Source organism: Lactuca saligna, chromosome 1 (assembly GCF_052625555.1).
Source record: "Lactuca saligna cultivar CGN05327 chromosome 1, ASM5262555v1, whole genome shotgun sequence".
NCBI classification, from domain to species: domain Eukaryota; kingdom Viridiplantae; phylum Streptophyta; class Magnoliopsida; order Asterales; family Asteraceae; genus Lactuca; species Lactuca saligna.
Window position 1 is genome coordinate 139,482,586 of NC_136417.1, and position 14,942 is coordinate 139,497,527.

Consider the following 14,942-nt stretch of genomic DNA (forward strand, 5'->3'; position numbering starts at 1 on the left):
TTTAAGTCATTTTCTTTTAAGATATTAACTATTCTTCCATGTAAAACAAATAATCTAAAAAAAGAAAAATAAATATAAAGTCAAAACTTTTTTAGATGCTCCGTTTCAGACCTCCCTTACCCGGTGATCAGTGTCGTTATGAACTCCGAAGAAAATTAGAGACGAAATGCGTCTTATCCAAAATGATCTCTTCCCAACAAAGTTATCCCCTCCACCAGGTCGCCACCCTTCGCTTCCCCATTTCCTCCACCATCGCCTCCCTCGCCTTCACCCGCCACCACTTGCCACCCATATCCGCCTCCTCTCTCCACCATCCCCACTCCCAACAAGAAACTACTCCAAATTCTAACCCCACAATCACTTCAACCAACCAAGATAAAATTCTCCGAACACACAACGCAAAATCCACCTCCCTCCTCTTCTCAACAAACAAAACTTCTTCCAAATCCCCAAATCCAAGTGGGTATGATTATGATGAAATGTCGAAGCTTCTGGAGTTGTCAATGGCTAAAAAAAGGACCCCTCAATTTCCAGGCTCAATCTATGTCCAATCTCCGGAGGACGTCGATGTAAACTCTTCTTTACCTGAAATCAAAGAAGTGTTTAATGGAGAAAACGATGATTACGATTATGAAGTGATTTTGAGGGCACTTGAGATTAGGAGGGAAGTGACGTTAGAAATTTTCAAGGAAGCTATGAGAAAAGGGAAATTTGGGATCACTTATTCTACGAATTTGGCTTCAAGATTGTTCCCCGAGTTCATTGACTACGTTATGATCCAAGCCGCCTCAATGAAACAGTTGCCTGAATACGCTAATTCATCTTTTAATGTTCGTGCCAAAGCTTGCTTAGAGACCTCCAATGTCGTCCCTCTAATAAGGTAAAGCATTAAAACAACAAGTATTTGAATATTCTATGACATAGCCATCAATTATAGACAAAAATTTCAATGCTCAAGCTCTATGTTTAGGGTCTTCCATTCTGCCATATTAAAATTAGTGTTTGGTTGTCTTTTAAACGAGTAGAATGATTAGTTTTGTGTGGGTATGTATGATTCCCTCTTTAACAAATTGACATTAAGATCAACTTGATGTTCCTAAATTACCCTACTTCACTTGGGGGCTTGGGATCTTTGCAATTTGCATTATCATACATTACAAGTCCCAAATCATGTAAAGATAGACAAATCACAAATGTAATTCCAAATTGAAAATTGAAAAAGCTTACACAGTGAGTGATCCTTACTCTTTTAGGTGGCTAAAACATAACGGATTATCATATCCCCAAATTGGGAAGCTAATTTGCAGTGCAAGAGGAAATATGGAATCGATTAGGAGTACATCCGAGTGGCTCAAGTCAATTCATGTGGATGGGAGATTTATTGGGGTTGCATTACTTAGAGCAGGAAAGAATATATTGGAGAGGGAGATTGAAGAGTTGGATGAGATAGTTTGTTACTTGGAAATGAATGGAGTTAGAAGGGAGTGGATGGGTTATGTGATTAGTAGGTGTCCAGAACTTTTGTCTTTTAGCATGGAAGAACTCAAGATCCGAAAAGATTTTTATTTTGATATGGGTATGAATGAGAGAGATTTCGGGACAATGGTTTTTGATTTCCCCAAAGTTCTTGGATTCTATTCTCTTGAGGAAATGAACCAAAAGGTATGTGAAGTTTATACCTTTTTAAAGGGCTAAGTGCAAGAAATAGCAGTCTACTATTATTAATATGTTTATTATAGATAGGATTTTAAAAAGTTTAATGTCTCAATAAGAAAAAAAATTGAAAGTACGATGCTATAGTTGTTATATTACTAGCCAAAGTTTCTTGAAACATGCAAAGGTAATTAAAGTCCAGTTGAAGATAAAAAAGTAGTGTTTTTTGACCTTTTTCAGGTTGCATATCTAAAGGAGTTTGGGATTGGTAATGAAGATGTGGGAAGATTACTAGCATTTAGGCCACAATTGATGGGATGTAGCATTGAAGAAAGATGGAAGCCTCTTGTTAAGTACTTTTATTATCTTGGGATTTCTCGAGATGGTATGAGGAGAATTCTCACTGTAAAACCCATGGTCTTTTGTTATGATATGGATACCAATATTGTTCAAAAGGTATGCATGCTCTTTTATACATCTAATATTTATTATTATTTTTTTTTAATTGATCAGTCTTATCCCTCAATTTGTGGATTTAGACAGGTAACTATTTTCTGTAGTGGTTAAACCATAATACTTTTCTTGAACCTTAAAAAAGACCATAGTCACTGCTGTAATCACTAAAGAAGATGGTTTAGTGGCTAAATCGATAACATGGTGAAAGTACATTGTGCTTTGCTTACCATAATTATTATAAGAGCCTTTGTTCATTTTTAGATAAAAGAACTTAACACAAAGATATTTTAATTCGGTAAGCAATATATGCGTGTTTCTATATGATTTAATATAGAAAGAACGATTTAATAGAGAAAGTCATTACATTGAGGCTAAGTATTCCTTCATTTTTTATAAACATCATTTATCGTGACTAACACTTGGTGGAAAGAAAAAAGAAGCAAGACCTAAATTTGGACTACTTAAATTTTATCGAGATCAATTAATCTTTACTTTACTAGTTGTTGAGTTAAGTTGACACTTTGTTAATCTCAAGTCTTCTTGTTCGATGTTCACAATAGTTATATTTACAATATAATCTTTTAAATTGAAGGTACAATTCTTCCGTGACATTGGTGTTGAAGAAAAGGGAATTGCTAGTATGCTTGTCAAGTTTCCTTCATTACTCACTTACAGTCTCTACAAGAAAATACGGCCCGTGGTATAAACCCAAATTGCTTTTTTTTTTTTTTTTTTTTTTTTTTCATTTTGACTTAATGGATGTAATGAGAACATGACTTAGTCTGGTAAGCTATATATCGGTATTTCCTTTTGACTTAATGACTTAATTGAGAAAGTTAACGAAAGAAGCTTTCCCCATAAAGCCCTAACCTTTTACAAGTATTTCCTAATTTGACTAAAAATATTGCAGGTGATATTTTTATTGACAAAAGCGGGAGTTTCTCAAACTAACATTGGAAAGGTGATAGGTTTGGGGCCAGAGCTTTTGGGGTGTAGCATATCAAAGAAATTGGAGCCTAATGTGAAATATTTTTTGTCACTTGGTATAGACCTTAACACATTGGGTGAAATGATTGCTGATTTCCCCATGCTTCTTCGCTACAATATTGATATTCTTCGCCCTAAATATCGGTTTCTAAGAAGAACAATGGTCCGCCCTCTAAACGATCTCATAGAGTTTCCGCGGTATGCTCAATACCATCTTTTTTTTCAAATTTCAAATTTCAAATGATATATTATAATGCGTTTGTGTAGTACTAGGTTTGATGTTAAGGCATGAATTGTACCCAAGTCAATGGTACAAAGATTGCAATTTTTTGTCCCACATAAAAAGACGGAACAATGTGGGAAAGGGCTTCGCTCTCGTCTGTATAAAAGACATAAATGCCCTCCTTATCTTCATCATCGGAAATAGCCCTAAGAAAACCACCTTGTCTAGTCCCGTCCAGTTCAAGTCATATCTTGCATAACCTACGGCTGCGCTTACTACACTGGACAAGACAAGGTTTCAAGGGCTGTTTTAGATGAAGATTAGGAGGGTATTTACGTCTTTTTCACATACAAAAGAAAGAGAACGAAACCCTTTCCCATATTTTTAGATGGGACAAAGGTTTGCAATTTTTGTCCCGTTAATATTAATCCTAATGACCTAGTCCTAGTCCAATGTAAATTTAAATACAATATAAGTTGTTATGTCATGTCATGTTATGTCATGTCTTGTAATGTATAACAAAGGATGATAATTGATAAGTAATTGTGTGCAGTTTCTTTAGCTATTCTCTTGAAGATCGGATTATACCTCGGCACAAGATTCTTGTGGATAATCGTGTAAATTTCAAACTTCGTTACATGCTCTCAAGCACAGATGATGAATTCCATCAAAGAGTAGAGGCTGCTGTTCAAAGGCGTGACAGGTTTGAATCCGGAATCTCAAACGACATACAATTAGATTCCCCGAGAGAGAATGGTTTGGAGGATGAAATTGATGATGAATTCTCAATCGTTGGAGATTGAATTTAGTTAACAGTTGATAGATAGATATTTGTATATAACGATTTGTAAGGTACAAATCATTAGAGCCATCTACCCCATTTTGTTTGTAATCTAATTAGTAAAAACATCATTTTCTGCCCTTCAAAGAAAAGAATTTTACAAGTTTGATATGAGGACATTATGGCTGGGTGGTGTACTAAAACACTAAAAGGCGACTGTATACACGTTAGATCACTAGTTTCTTGTTTTTGAAAAAAAAAAAAAAAAAAAAAAAAAAAAAAAAAACTGCATTTTTGGGTTAAAATGAACTGAATCCTAGTACTCTTAGTTTTCTTAATTCCATTAGGCTGTGTCGTTAAAAATTTCTAGAATGATTGTTGTTATTACATATTTTGAAAAGCAGCATATATATATTTTCATGGATTTGCCATTTTGGTTTCATTAAATCCATGTAACCTGTTTTGAATTTTAATAACTTTATGCTAGCAAAAAAATAAAAAAAACCGGAAATTAATTCAATTGAACCTAAAAACCAAACAAAAACGGAATTGTTTTAGGGCTAGACACCAATTTTTTTTCGCTTGTATCAAGGCAAAAACAAGCCCAGGTGGATGCACCCATGTATACATCTACGAATACTAGTTTGATAAGCATGATCTAACTTGTAACTGGCTTCAAGTGGGGACATTGTGATTTGTGATTTACCTTCTGCATGTTGACGTGGACGTTAATGATGACATTCACGGATATACCCTTTATTGTGATCTAAACTTTGAAGAAAGGAATGTGGAAGTGGTACAAGAAAAGAGGGCATATATATATATGCATCCATGGAAAACAAGTGTTACATACCACAACTTCTACTTAAAATATCCACATCTTGTAGAAGTTGAAGATCAACTAGCAACCGTGTGTTTGTGTCACAAAATATGTTGAAAATGGGTGGCGAATAAAACTAAAAAATATACATGTTTTTTGGTCCTTGAAAATGGAAGAAAACAGTGTTAAGATCTCCGTTCTCAACTTCCACGAACCAAATTTGTTGGCTCGCTCAGAACGTATTTTGGCAACTCGTACTTTGCACCTGTGAAAGGGGGGAAAATGTAAATATCTTGGATACATGGGGTTGAATAAAATGTAAATATTCTAAAAACAATGGGTTGAGGAATTTGGAAGGTGAAAAGTGTAAAGATCATAATTACAAGATTGAGAAACTTGACAGGCAAAACTGTAAATATTTTTAAATACAAGATTTTGAGGAACTTCAAAGGAAAAAATGTATTTTGAACAAATGAAGTTGATGTACTTAATTGGTAAAAAAAAAAAAAAAAGAATACATACTCTAAATACAAGGGGTTGGACAACTTGAAAGGTTACAAGTATTCCAAATACAAGGGATTAATGAACATAAAAGGTAAAAAAATTATAATAAGTGTAAATCTTCCAAACACAAGGAGTTGAGAAACTTGAAAGGTAAAAAAGTGTAAATATTCTAAATACAAGGGTTTGGGCAATCTAAAGTCCTAAAGGTAAAAGAGTATAGATATTTTTAATAAAATGGGTTGAAAAGGAAAAATAAAAATACGGAACCTGAAAGGCAAAAAAAGTGTAAATTATAAATACAAGGGGTTGGGCAACTGCTATACCCTCAATTAATTCAAGAAAGGGCAAAAGGGTAAAATCATCCTTGAAATAAGTATTTTATTCTTTTTGTTTATGGAGAGAGTAGCCTCTCTAGCTAAGTCTTGAGCAATCAAAGATGTGATTCTGTTTTGATTTTCATTGTTTGCGTCTTTATTTAAGCAAGTTGTAACAAGGTCATAGCAATTGGTATCTATAACCGATGAAAAAAAAAAGATAAAACTAAAAAGTTGCATTAACTATGGGCTATGTTAAAACCAGGAAAAGTTACAAAACATAGTAAAATCGTAAAAATTCAAAGGTTAGGTCATTTTTGGTCACTTAATTTTTTGTTTTTTTTTTCATTTGGTCACTTAACTTTTTTTAAGTTTTAAAAGATCATTAAACTTTTGATTTTGTACTCATTTAATCATTTAACTTTTGATTTGGTCACATTTAATCATCAAACTTTTAGTTTTGTGCTTATTTAGTCACCTAACTTTTAAAATTGTGCTTATTTTGTCATCACACTTTTAAAAAAATTTAAAAGTTTAGTAACTAAATGAACACGATTTTAAAAGTTTGGTGACCAAAACAAAAGTTAAGTGACTAAATGAGCACAAAACCAAAAGTTTGATGATCTTTTAAAACTTAAAAAAAATTAAGTGACCAAATGAGCACAAAACCAAAAATTAAATGACCAAAAATAATCTAAACCGAAAAATGTAAAGAGAATATCCCATATTCTAAATGTACGGAAATTAATTAGAAAAAAGTGATTTTTTTTTAAAAGAAAAATACAAGAGGTGAGGGACTTTATAGGTAAATGAAGGAATACCTCTTTCATCATAACATATGGTCAAATCAGGCTTTTGAACGATAATGCCTGCACTATCCACTATCGTTTGTGCCAGGGATAAGTCAGCTTCTGCAGCAGCTCGAAGGGCGTCCCAAATCTCTGACAATTAATTATTTTATTAACTTATCCATTTTTACATCATACACAATATATTGGTGGAGATTTTTCATGAAATACTTCAAATAATAAATTCCAGCTTTTTCAATTTGCTTATTGAAAACCTACAAGACTTACCAAATCCAAGCTAACAAGTTCACTGATTTTTCAATTTTCAAGAGCTTGTTAATTATTTTATGTAACGACTAATAAGAAACAACCATTTATTTTGGAAAAGAACAAAATACAGAAAATTATTTTCTTTATGATTATTATAGTACTATTTCAATAAAACATAATAATTAATCAGCTAAAACAATAAAATGCTGAAAATAGTAAAAAAAAAAAAAAAAAAAAAAAAAAAGAGAGAACGATTTAATCATTATAGAAAATAATTAATAGTGTTAAATCGATAAAATTGTGAAAGTACGTTGTATTTTTTTGTAATTCTCCGTTAAAGATACCACATCTAAAATGTATACATGATCAAAGAGTCGAGAAAACGTGTATCCCATCATTAAAATAACTTCTATTTTGGCGTACGAAAACAGTCTAAATTTAAACCTGAAAAAAGATGAATCTTTAGACTTGATAAAACAGGGATACGAGGTTTTCCTAAAGTCCTAACATTCTACAAATTTGTGTTCATTTATTAATTTCCCAATACTGCGTTTATTTTCTCAAATATTTTTAAACGATCATTTATACAAACAAAACTTTATCCACATTGCAATTAATAGATAAAAATAAACAGGGTTTATACAGCAAGTAGAAAAACGAAAAAAAGATAACCTTTTCGGCCACCATAATGTGGAGCAGTATCCCAGAACTCATCACGCATCAGCTTCAGCTGCTCCCCTGTTATTGGTTCAGTATGCTTCCATGGCTTCAGTTTAATTATCTTCTTAACAGCTTCTGAAACAATGAAAGATGAAAAGTGTTTGACTATTATTCAAATATGCAACCAATATTTCTACAATGACAAAATAATCAAATGTTGTAAACCAATGATACGATAATGATAACAATGCAAATTTAACCATAAACTTTGCCTAATAAAGGAGTGATGCAATTTAAAAACATAAGGAAATAGGGGCTTAAGAACCTAGCAACAAATAGAACTTAGAATAACCAAAACTTCATCGTAATCTGGCATTGTGACAGAATCTTCAATGGCGAATTAATCATTTGGTTCAAAATTTTCAAAAGAAAACAAGAAATTTCTAAAAGCCCAAGCCAATAGTTAAAAAAACAATCATATAGATCAGTAGCTAAACTAAGAACGTTCGTTAGCCACACAAAAAGACTCGAATATCAATCAGATCAAAATAAGCCATTTCAACAGCAATTAAGTCAAAGCACGATATGATTGGCTACAAAATCGATTTCAATTAATAACGAAAAACCTATATCATGGTTACCAATCATTTTCACAGAAAAAAGTATCTTTGAAAAAATCAAAATAATTTCAGAAAACCGAATAGGACCCTGAAAATCGGAGAGTTTACCGTCGCCGTTGGCACTCGTCGATCCGGAACAACCCATGATGACAGCTCCGGCGATCCGTCCTGGTAAATATGACCGGTGATCGAAGTTATTTGAAACGGAGTTTGCTTGTAAACAAACCACAAAAGTTCTTCAAACGAATCTCGAATTTTTTATTAGAAAATCTGTGTTTCGTGAGGAATAATGAAGTAATGATTGCTGTAAACAGCAGCGCAGGAGAGAAGGGAGGGGCAGATGGGAGTCCACTTTGTTTCCCCGCATTGAAATTCCAACTGGAGTTGTTGCTTTATCAGAATAAATAAAATACAATTGGAATAATAAATATTAATATATTATATTTAATAAATTAAGAGGTTCCTATATATATATATATATATATATATATATATATATATATATATATATATATATATATATATATATATATATATATATATATAGGAAAAGTGAATATAACTAACCTCATCAAACTACGTTATTTTGGATTAAATTTTCATTGCAATCATCCAAGGTTCTTAAATTTCATCCCTAAACTTGATTTACTTCAAAAAAATTTGGAAATTCATCATTATATTTCTCCTACATCCTTTCATTTGTAGCGGTAGGAAATGAAGTCCATCAGGTGGTATTCGATAGAAAGATGTGATGTAAAAGAAAGATATTAGTGAAAGTCCAAAGATTTTGGAAGTAATCAAGTTATGGGGTTGAAGTTTAAAAACCTTAGGCAATTACATTGTAAATACGATACAAACCGATGTAGTATTATGGAGTTAGGTACCTAAGCTTATATAAGGTTGTTAGGTATATTCACTTTACCCATATATATATATATATATATATATATATATATATATATATATATATATATATATATATATATATATAACTTATCCTCCAAGATGAATAGTGAACTTCTGGTTTTTTTTTTTTTTTTTTTTTTTTTTTGCAAAAATAATCCTTTGATTGTGGTCAATTCTGTCTTTGTTTTAAAGGGGGTATTTTTTGACATTATGTGTATTCTTTGTAAACACGTGTCGACAATCTATCACCGCATCGAGATCCTTCCAATGGTGACCGCCTCAGCTCTGTTGTTACTCCATCACTTCTCGATTCTTCTTCTCAGTTAAACTTGAAAAAGCTCTCACCCACCACCGCCCTAGAGCATTTCGATGATTAAGTTGTTGAAGGAAGTTGATTGAAGATAAGTAGGAGAATCTGCGAGAGTACATCATCCAAAACCCTAAATCCCCTTTCTCATTAAGTATTTCCCTCCCGTTTCATCGTCTTCCTTTATCTCTGCTTCTTCAAATTCCCACAGCCTTGATTTCTTTGCCAATATGATATTCTCCCTTCTATTCTTCTGATTCCCTTCTGTTCTTCTGATCCAGTCATGCTAGGCGAAGCGACTCAGCGACATCGGTCGGAGATGGAGATGAATGGTAGGGAAAGGTGGCGATCGTCAAACCATTCATCGAATTTATGTCTACCGCCTCTGAATCCGTCATTCCCTGTTGTTCATGTTTGCATTTTGTTCTTTTTCTAGGGTGGCGACTCTACCTGGCGCCTGAAGCAGGTAACACATACATCTAAAATTATGCAATTATACTGTTGAATACCTTCGATTTCGTTGAAATTAGGGTTTAAACTTTGTGACAAAAATTAGAAATTTTGGCGTGGTGTTGTGCAGGTACGTTCCCTTTGTCTTGCCTGTGATTTTGATTCCCTTTCGTCCGTATGTGATTTTTATATTTAGTATTTATGATAGACCTAGGTAATTTACATGAGTGATTGGGCATCAACATTTCAAGAAGTTATACTACAACTGATGTTATATCCAAAGCCAATGCATACAAGCTCCATGGTTCCAGGTAATTCGATGTTTGTTTAATTTAATTTTGATTATTCTAATGGACCCCTTTCGACTCCTCTACTTTGTTTTTACCTTTATAGGTGAAGCTACTTTTTTCCTTTTTTCCCTTAATGTCGACACCTTTCAGTTGGCACCTAATTCTGTTACCATGAGATGTTTACATGGCACAAACTGAATTTCCCATTTGTTGACTTAATAATTTCATTCCTTCTACTCATTTTTATTCATATTTCATTCATATTTGTAGATTATCTCCATAGATAAAATAAGAAAAGGACAGAGCCTCATCACCATAACCAAACAGTTGCCTACGATAGCTGAGAAGGTTAGTCTGTTCCTTTTAGCTACACTTGCACTTTGTTGCCTCTAAAGAATTCATTTACAAACTTGTAATTGATGGTTTTTGTAAAGTGGAAACTTTGGATGAGGGTAATGTGATTTATAAAGAAATATAAGAGAAAATGGTCAATCACGATAAGTTTACTGTAACACCCCGTTCTTTAAGTGTTTAATTATGAGTCCCTGAGATTTTAGAGGAAGGGTAATTCTGGTCCTTTTTCGGGAAATGAGTTTCATCCGAGAAGGTTTCGGGATGGTATATGTGTTAGAAGCATTAGGCTTCTCGTCACTCTCGTATGAATGTAAAGTTATTTGGGAGTGGGTTTGGATTAGAGGAGTTGCGGTGTTTTAAAGATGATTATTGTTTATAGTTCTTTGTGGAGTAAGTGGGGAAAAGGTCCCATGCATGCATGTATTTTGAAGTTTGGATGGGTACGCCCAGCGTAAGCTGGACGTACGCCCAGTGTAATAGGGTGAATGATGCGGGTTGGCCGGGTGAGTACGCCCAGCGTACTAGAGGTACGCCCAGCGTACTCTCAGAAACTCCAAACCCTAATTTAGGGTCAGCCACTATATAAGGAACATGTTGGTTCACCCCTTAGCCTCCTAATACTCATCCTTAACCTCAGAAAGCCCTAGAAGACCCGTATTCCTCCATTGTTGGGTGTGTTTTACCTTGGAAAACTCTTTTTGGCAAAAGAAAGGCTTGAAGGAGAAAAGAGAAGTTGTCAAAGAAGAAGAAGGACGATTGGAGCTTGTAGATCTGAAGAGATACCATCCTTTGGAGCTTGTTTGAGGTATAAAGCTTCTTGCTTGACATTCATATTGTGTAGATCTATGTATTGTGAAGCTTTGACACCATTCTTGTCCCAAAAGTCTTCACCTTGTTGCATATTTCGAGTTGGTCAAGATTATCTATCCTTTCAGACCCTTGGAGAGGTCTTGAGTGAGAAAAATGAGGTCCCAAGGGCTGTAGTTGTTCCATGTGTGAGATATATAGGTCTTAATGGATTAAGACCTTGGATTAAGAGCTTATGGACATCCCAAGTGATAAAGTTTAAGACTTTATGGATTCTAATCATATTTGGCCTAGGGATCTGAAGTTTGGGCTTAAGAGCTTAAGCCATTAAGACATTAGAAAGACTTAATGAATCTCGCAGTTACGCCCCGCGTAGCGGGCCAGTGCCCCGTTTTCTTTTGGTGATCATTGCAGTACGCCCAGCGTACTCCTCCTGTGGACTTTCATTTTGGGCCTTTTGAGTTTGGGCTATTTGTGGGTTGTTGGTGTTTGGGCCAAGTCTGGAAATTATGAATAAAGTATTTTGGGCCCAATTAATGTTATGGACATTGGATCTAGGCCCATTTGGTGAGGTGGGCCCAATTTGGTAAATTGGGCCAATGTTGGACTTTGTGTGAGATTTGGACTTTGGTCTTGGCCCGATAAGTGGAAGTATGTTTGACTAAATGCTTGTGCTTGTTATGTTGGTTAGTTTCGTATTTGCGGTGAGTTGGTGGTTCGAGAGTTTGCTTCTTCAGTTCAGAGTATCAGCATTCGCGAGATGAGTTATCCTCACTATATCGACAGGGTCTAAGGCACCAAGGCCGGCCCTTTATTGGATTGAGATCCGGGTATGGTTGTTATGTTATTGCTTGATATGTCTGCATCCTGGTAGCTAGGATGGTATATGCTAGAGACCTGGTTAAGGTCGATTTCCCGATATGTAGAGTGATGCTATGCTAGTGACCGGTTAGGTCGGTATCCTGGTTAGGGTAATGATATGTTATGTGATCTTCTTGATCGGTTTATGGACTATGAACTATTATATGATTGTATGTTATGTGCACATGGTTGTTTGGACTGGAGTTGGGTTGAGGCGGGTCCTGCTTTGTGCTGTAGGCCAAGATACCCAGGGCGGACCGGTTGTTCCGAAGCCCCAGCGAGTGGTTCGGATAGGCTGTAGGCCCCACGAGGGCGGACCAGACGTGCCGAGGCTCGGAGAGTGGACCAGGCCGACTGAAGGCCCGATGCGGGCGGACCAGTGATACTGTAGACTCAGAGAGTGGACTAGGTGGGTTGAAGGCCCGGTGCGGGCGGACCAACCACACTGCATACTCGAAGGACATGATTAGACACGGAGGGTGGACTGAAGGCCGATACGGCGGACCAGTCACATAGTAGACCGATATGCATGGATGTTCTATGTTCTGTTATGTTATGTATGCTATTTATGTTATGGGCATGAAGGCAATATGTTATGGGCCGGAAGGCAATGTGTTTTGGACCGGAAGGTTGTAGCCTGGAAGGGCGTATATGTGGTTGGTATTTTGGGGGTATCTCACTAAGCTTTCGGGCTTACAGTTGTGGTTTAAATGTTTTTCAGGTTCTTCAGGAGACCGTGGCAAGGCGAAGGCGTGATCGTACCGCTCCTTGTGTTTATGTTTATGACATGATTCTGGGAATACTCTGATAATAAATGAATTGAAAACCTTTTTGTAATAATGTTATTAAAATGGATTGTTTTTGAAAAGTTTAAATTGTGTTGAAATTTTTGGTTGTTACATTTACATTTACTATTTTAAAAGAAAATGACAGTAATTGAAAACATACTTCTTTTATTGAGATTTTTTCCTTACTCAGTCCTGACTTTGACTTAATTCACATTATTTGTCAATATTTCAGGCTACATACTCCCCCCTGAAACTTATATCAAGAGTTGATTTCAAGTTTATCAACTTTTGCATCAACTACTTTCTACATTCGTAAAATCCAATGATAAATCGTCATGAATTGAGCCTTTTCCAGCATGACATGAGTCTTCTTTTTCCAATAGAATTTCATATCAATGAGCTTCAAGAATCGCTTTTAGAAAAGGGTAAAGTTGCCAGCTAAGGATAAAAAGGATATTTTATCAGAGTTTGAAAAGTTAGAAGCTGAGGTATATTTCCATTTGATTTTTTTTTCAACTTCTATCTATTTTTAGGATTTCATAATTATGTCTAAGAACAACTTTAATTCCATTTGGGATTTACATATTATTTCCCAGAAGAACATGTTGTTAAGTCATCTTCTATAAAACATAAAGATGAATTGTATATCATGTACCAACACAACACGTGAAATTGTTGCTTCTATATTTCAATATGCAAAAAGGATCATTTTCTTTCTCTCTTACAACATATTGCAATGTATTTTTAATTATTTCGTACAACAAATTTATTTGAGAGAGATGAGTTCCTTTGGAATGCACGACAAACAGACATAGATTTCAGTTTTTTATATAAAAATTATCTTTTTTTTAAATCACTATATAATTTTTTTCACAGATATTGACATTTAATGCAAAATTAGATATGACAGTAAGCATTCCTCATCATATGTTATTTCATTCTTTGGATATGACAGCTTATTCGGTAAAAAGTTATTATAAATCTCTTTCTTTTATTGATTCCGATGTATACTATTTACAAGTTTCTTTTTTTTTTATCTTCCATAATCAATACTTCTTTCTTTAATGTGTGTTTTAATAGCAATGGTTGATGGATGGACACCTAATTCGGGACATAATTGTAAAGGCTGTCAGCAAGGCAATAGAAGAAGTTTACGATGGCGAAGCTGTAAGTCCATAAATGATAATTTCATATAAATATATTAATATAAACAAACTTTATATAATTTACGAATCAAAGTTGTTAGGAATTGGTCAGTGTTGTCTTTTTTTTGGTAGATTAGCCCAGTTACATTTCAAACAAAATATCAATCACATCTTCTATGGATACTTGAATAGGTTTCTTTGAAGTGGAGCAAGAAAAGGAAGCAGGAAAAGGCAAAACAGATAAAGCATTTAATATAGAACTTATACATCTAATTATCACTTTTCATGTTAACATAAAACTTTTTAGAGCTCATGTTTTAATGTATAGAATGATTGTTTGCAGGTTCTTTTCGACATATGATCCTCACTCATCAGTAGGTGGTTTCATATAGCTTAGATTTTATCATTTATCATTTTAAATAAATTGTTTTAAACGTTACAAAAATTGAATACCTTGAAATGTCTTCGAAGGTCTTCATCAATGTTCCCTGGTGGTATTTAGCTTTCTATACAATGATGAGTCCATTGATGACCGAAAGAACTAAGAGCAAATTCGTGTTTGCAAGCCCTACAATAACTTCCAAAAAACTTTTCATGTACAGTTTTACCCTTTTCGTTTTCTAAATATTTTACTGCAAGCTTACAAAAAACTCATATTTTTATATTTTTCATTTAGATATGTCACTCTAGAACATGTTCCAAATCAACATGATGGATTAACTGTACATTACTGTGATTGCAGTTCTCAATTCACCATTGATGATCCAGTTGCCATTGATACTCTTTCATCTCATCAACTAAGGTGATGATTGTTATTGAGAACTCAACAAAAGCTTATTTCCGCTTACTCATTTTGAAAATAAAAAAGATTAAAATCATTTTTTTGTTAAAAAATTGTAATTTAGGAAGCTAACAATTTGTACCTACATAAAATTTTATAATATCGAAGATCGAATTG

The 14,942-nt window shown here is 34.2% G+C and overlaps 2 protein-coding genes across 2 annotated transcripts; one reads left to right on the forward strand and one right to left on the reverse strand.

Moving 5' to 3' along the window:
• Positions 1-103: 103 nt before the first annotated feature.
• Positions 104-4,274, forward strand: EMB2219 (Mitochondrial transcription termination factor family protein). Its single transcript, XM_078993223.1, has 6 exons — positions 104-880; positions 1,254-1,662; positions 1,894-2,109; positions 2,702-2,809; positions 3,020-3,294; positions 3,873-4,274. Exons 1-6 carry the CDS (start codon positions 183-185, stop codon positions 4,120-4,122), a joined length of 1,956 nt encoding a protein of 651 aa, XP_078849349.1. The 5' UTR covers positions 104-182; the 3' UTR covers positions 4,123-4,274.
• Positions 4,275-4,894: 620 nt separating this feature from the next.
• On the reverse strand, positions 4,895-8,459 carry LOC145044796 (uncharacterized). The gene is made up of 4 exons (XM_078993224.1): positions 8,185-8,459; positions 7,469-7,591; positions 6,560-6,679; positions 4,895-5,185 (listed from the first exon to the last, which is right to left on the reverse strand). Exons 1-4 carry the CDS (start codon positions 8,219-8,221, stop codon positions 5,121-5,123), a joined length of 345 nt encoding a protein of 114 aa, XP_078849350.1. The 5' UTR covers positions 8,222-8,459; the 3' UTR covers positions 4,895-5,120.
• Positions 8,460-14,942: the final 6,483 nt, after the last annotated feature.

Excerpts from the sequence above, each read along its gene's own strand:
- EMB2219 (XM_078993223.1), top strand. The coding sequence starts at position 183 with ATGATCTCTTCCCAACAAAGTTATCCCCTCCACCAGGTCGCCACCCTT. Across the intron at positions 881-1,253 it reads AATGTCGTCCCTCTAATAAG|GTGGCTAAAACATAACGGAT; the intron begins GTAAAGCATTAA and ends TTACTCTTTTAG. Across the intron at positions 1,663-1,893 it reads TTGAGGAAATGAACCAAAAG|GTTGCATATCTAAAGGAGTT; the intron begins GTATGTGAAGTT and ends GACCTTTTTCAG.
- LOC145044796 (XM_078993224.1), bottom strand. The coding sequence starts at position 8,221 with ATGGGTTGTTCCGGATCGACGAGTGCCAACGGCGACG. Across the intron at positions 7,592-8,184 it reads GACGAGTGCCAACGGCGACG|AAGCTGTTAAGAAGATAATT; the intron begins GTAAACTCTCCG and ends TCATTGTTTCAG. Across the intron at positions 6,680-7,468 it reads ACATTATGGTGGCCGAAAAG|AGATTTGGGACGCCCTTCGA; the intron begins GTTATCTTTTTT and ends ATTAATTGTCAG.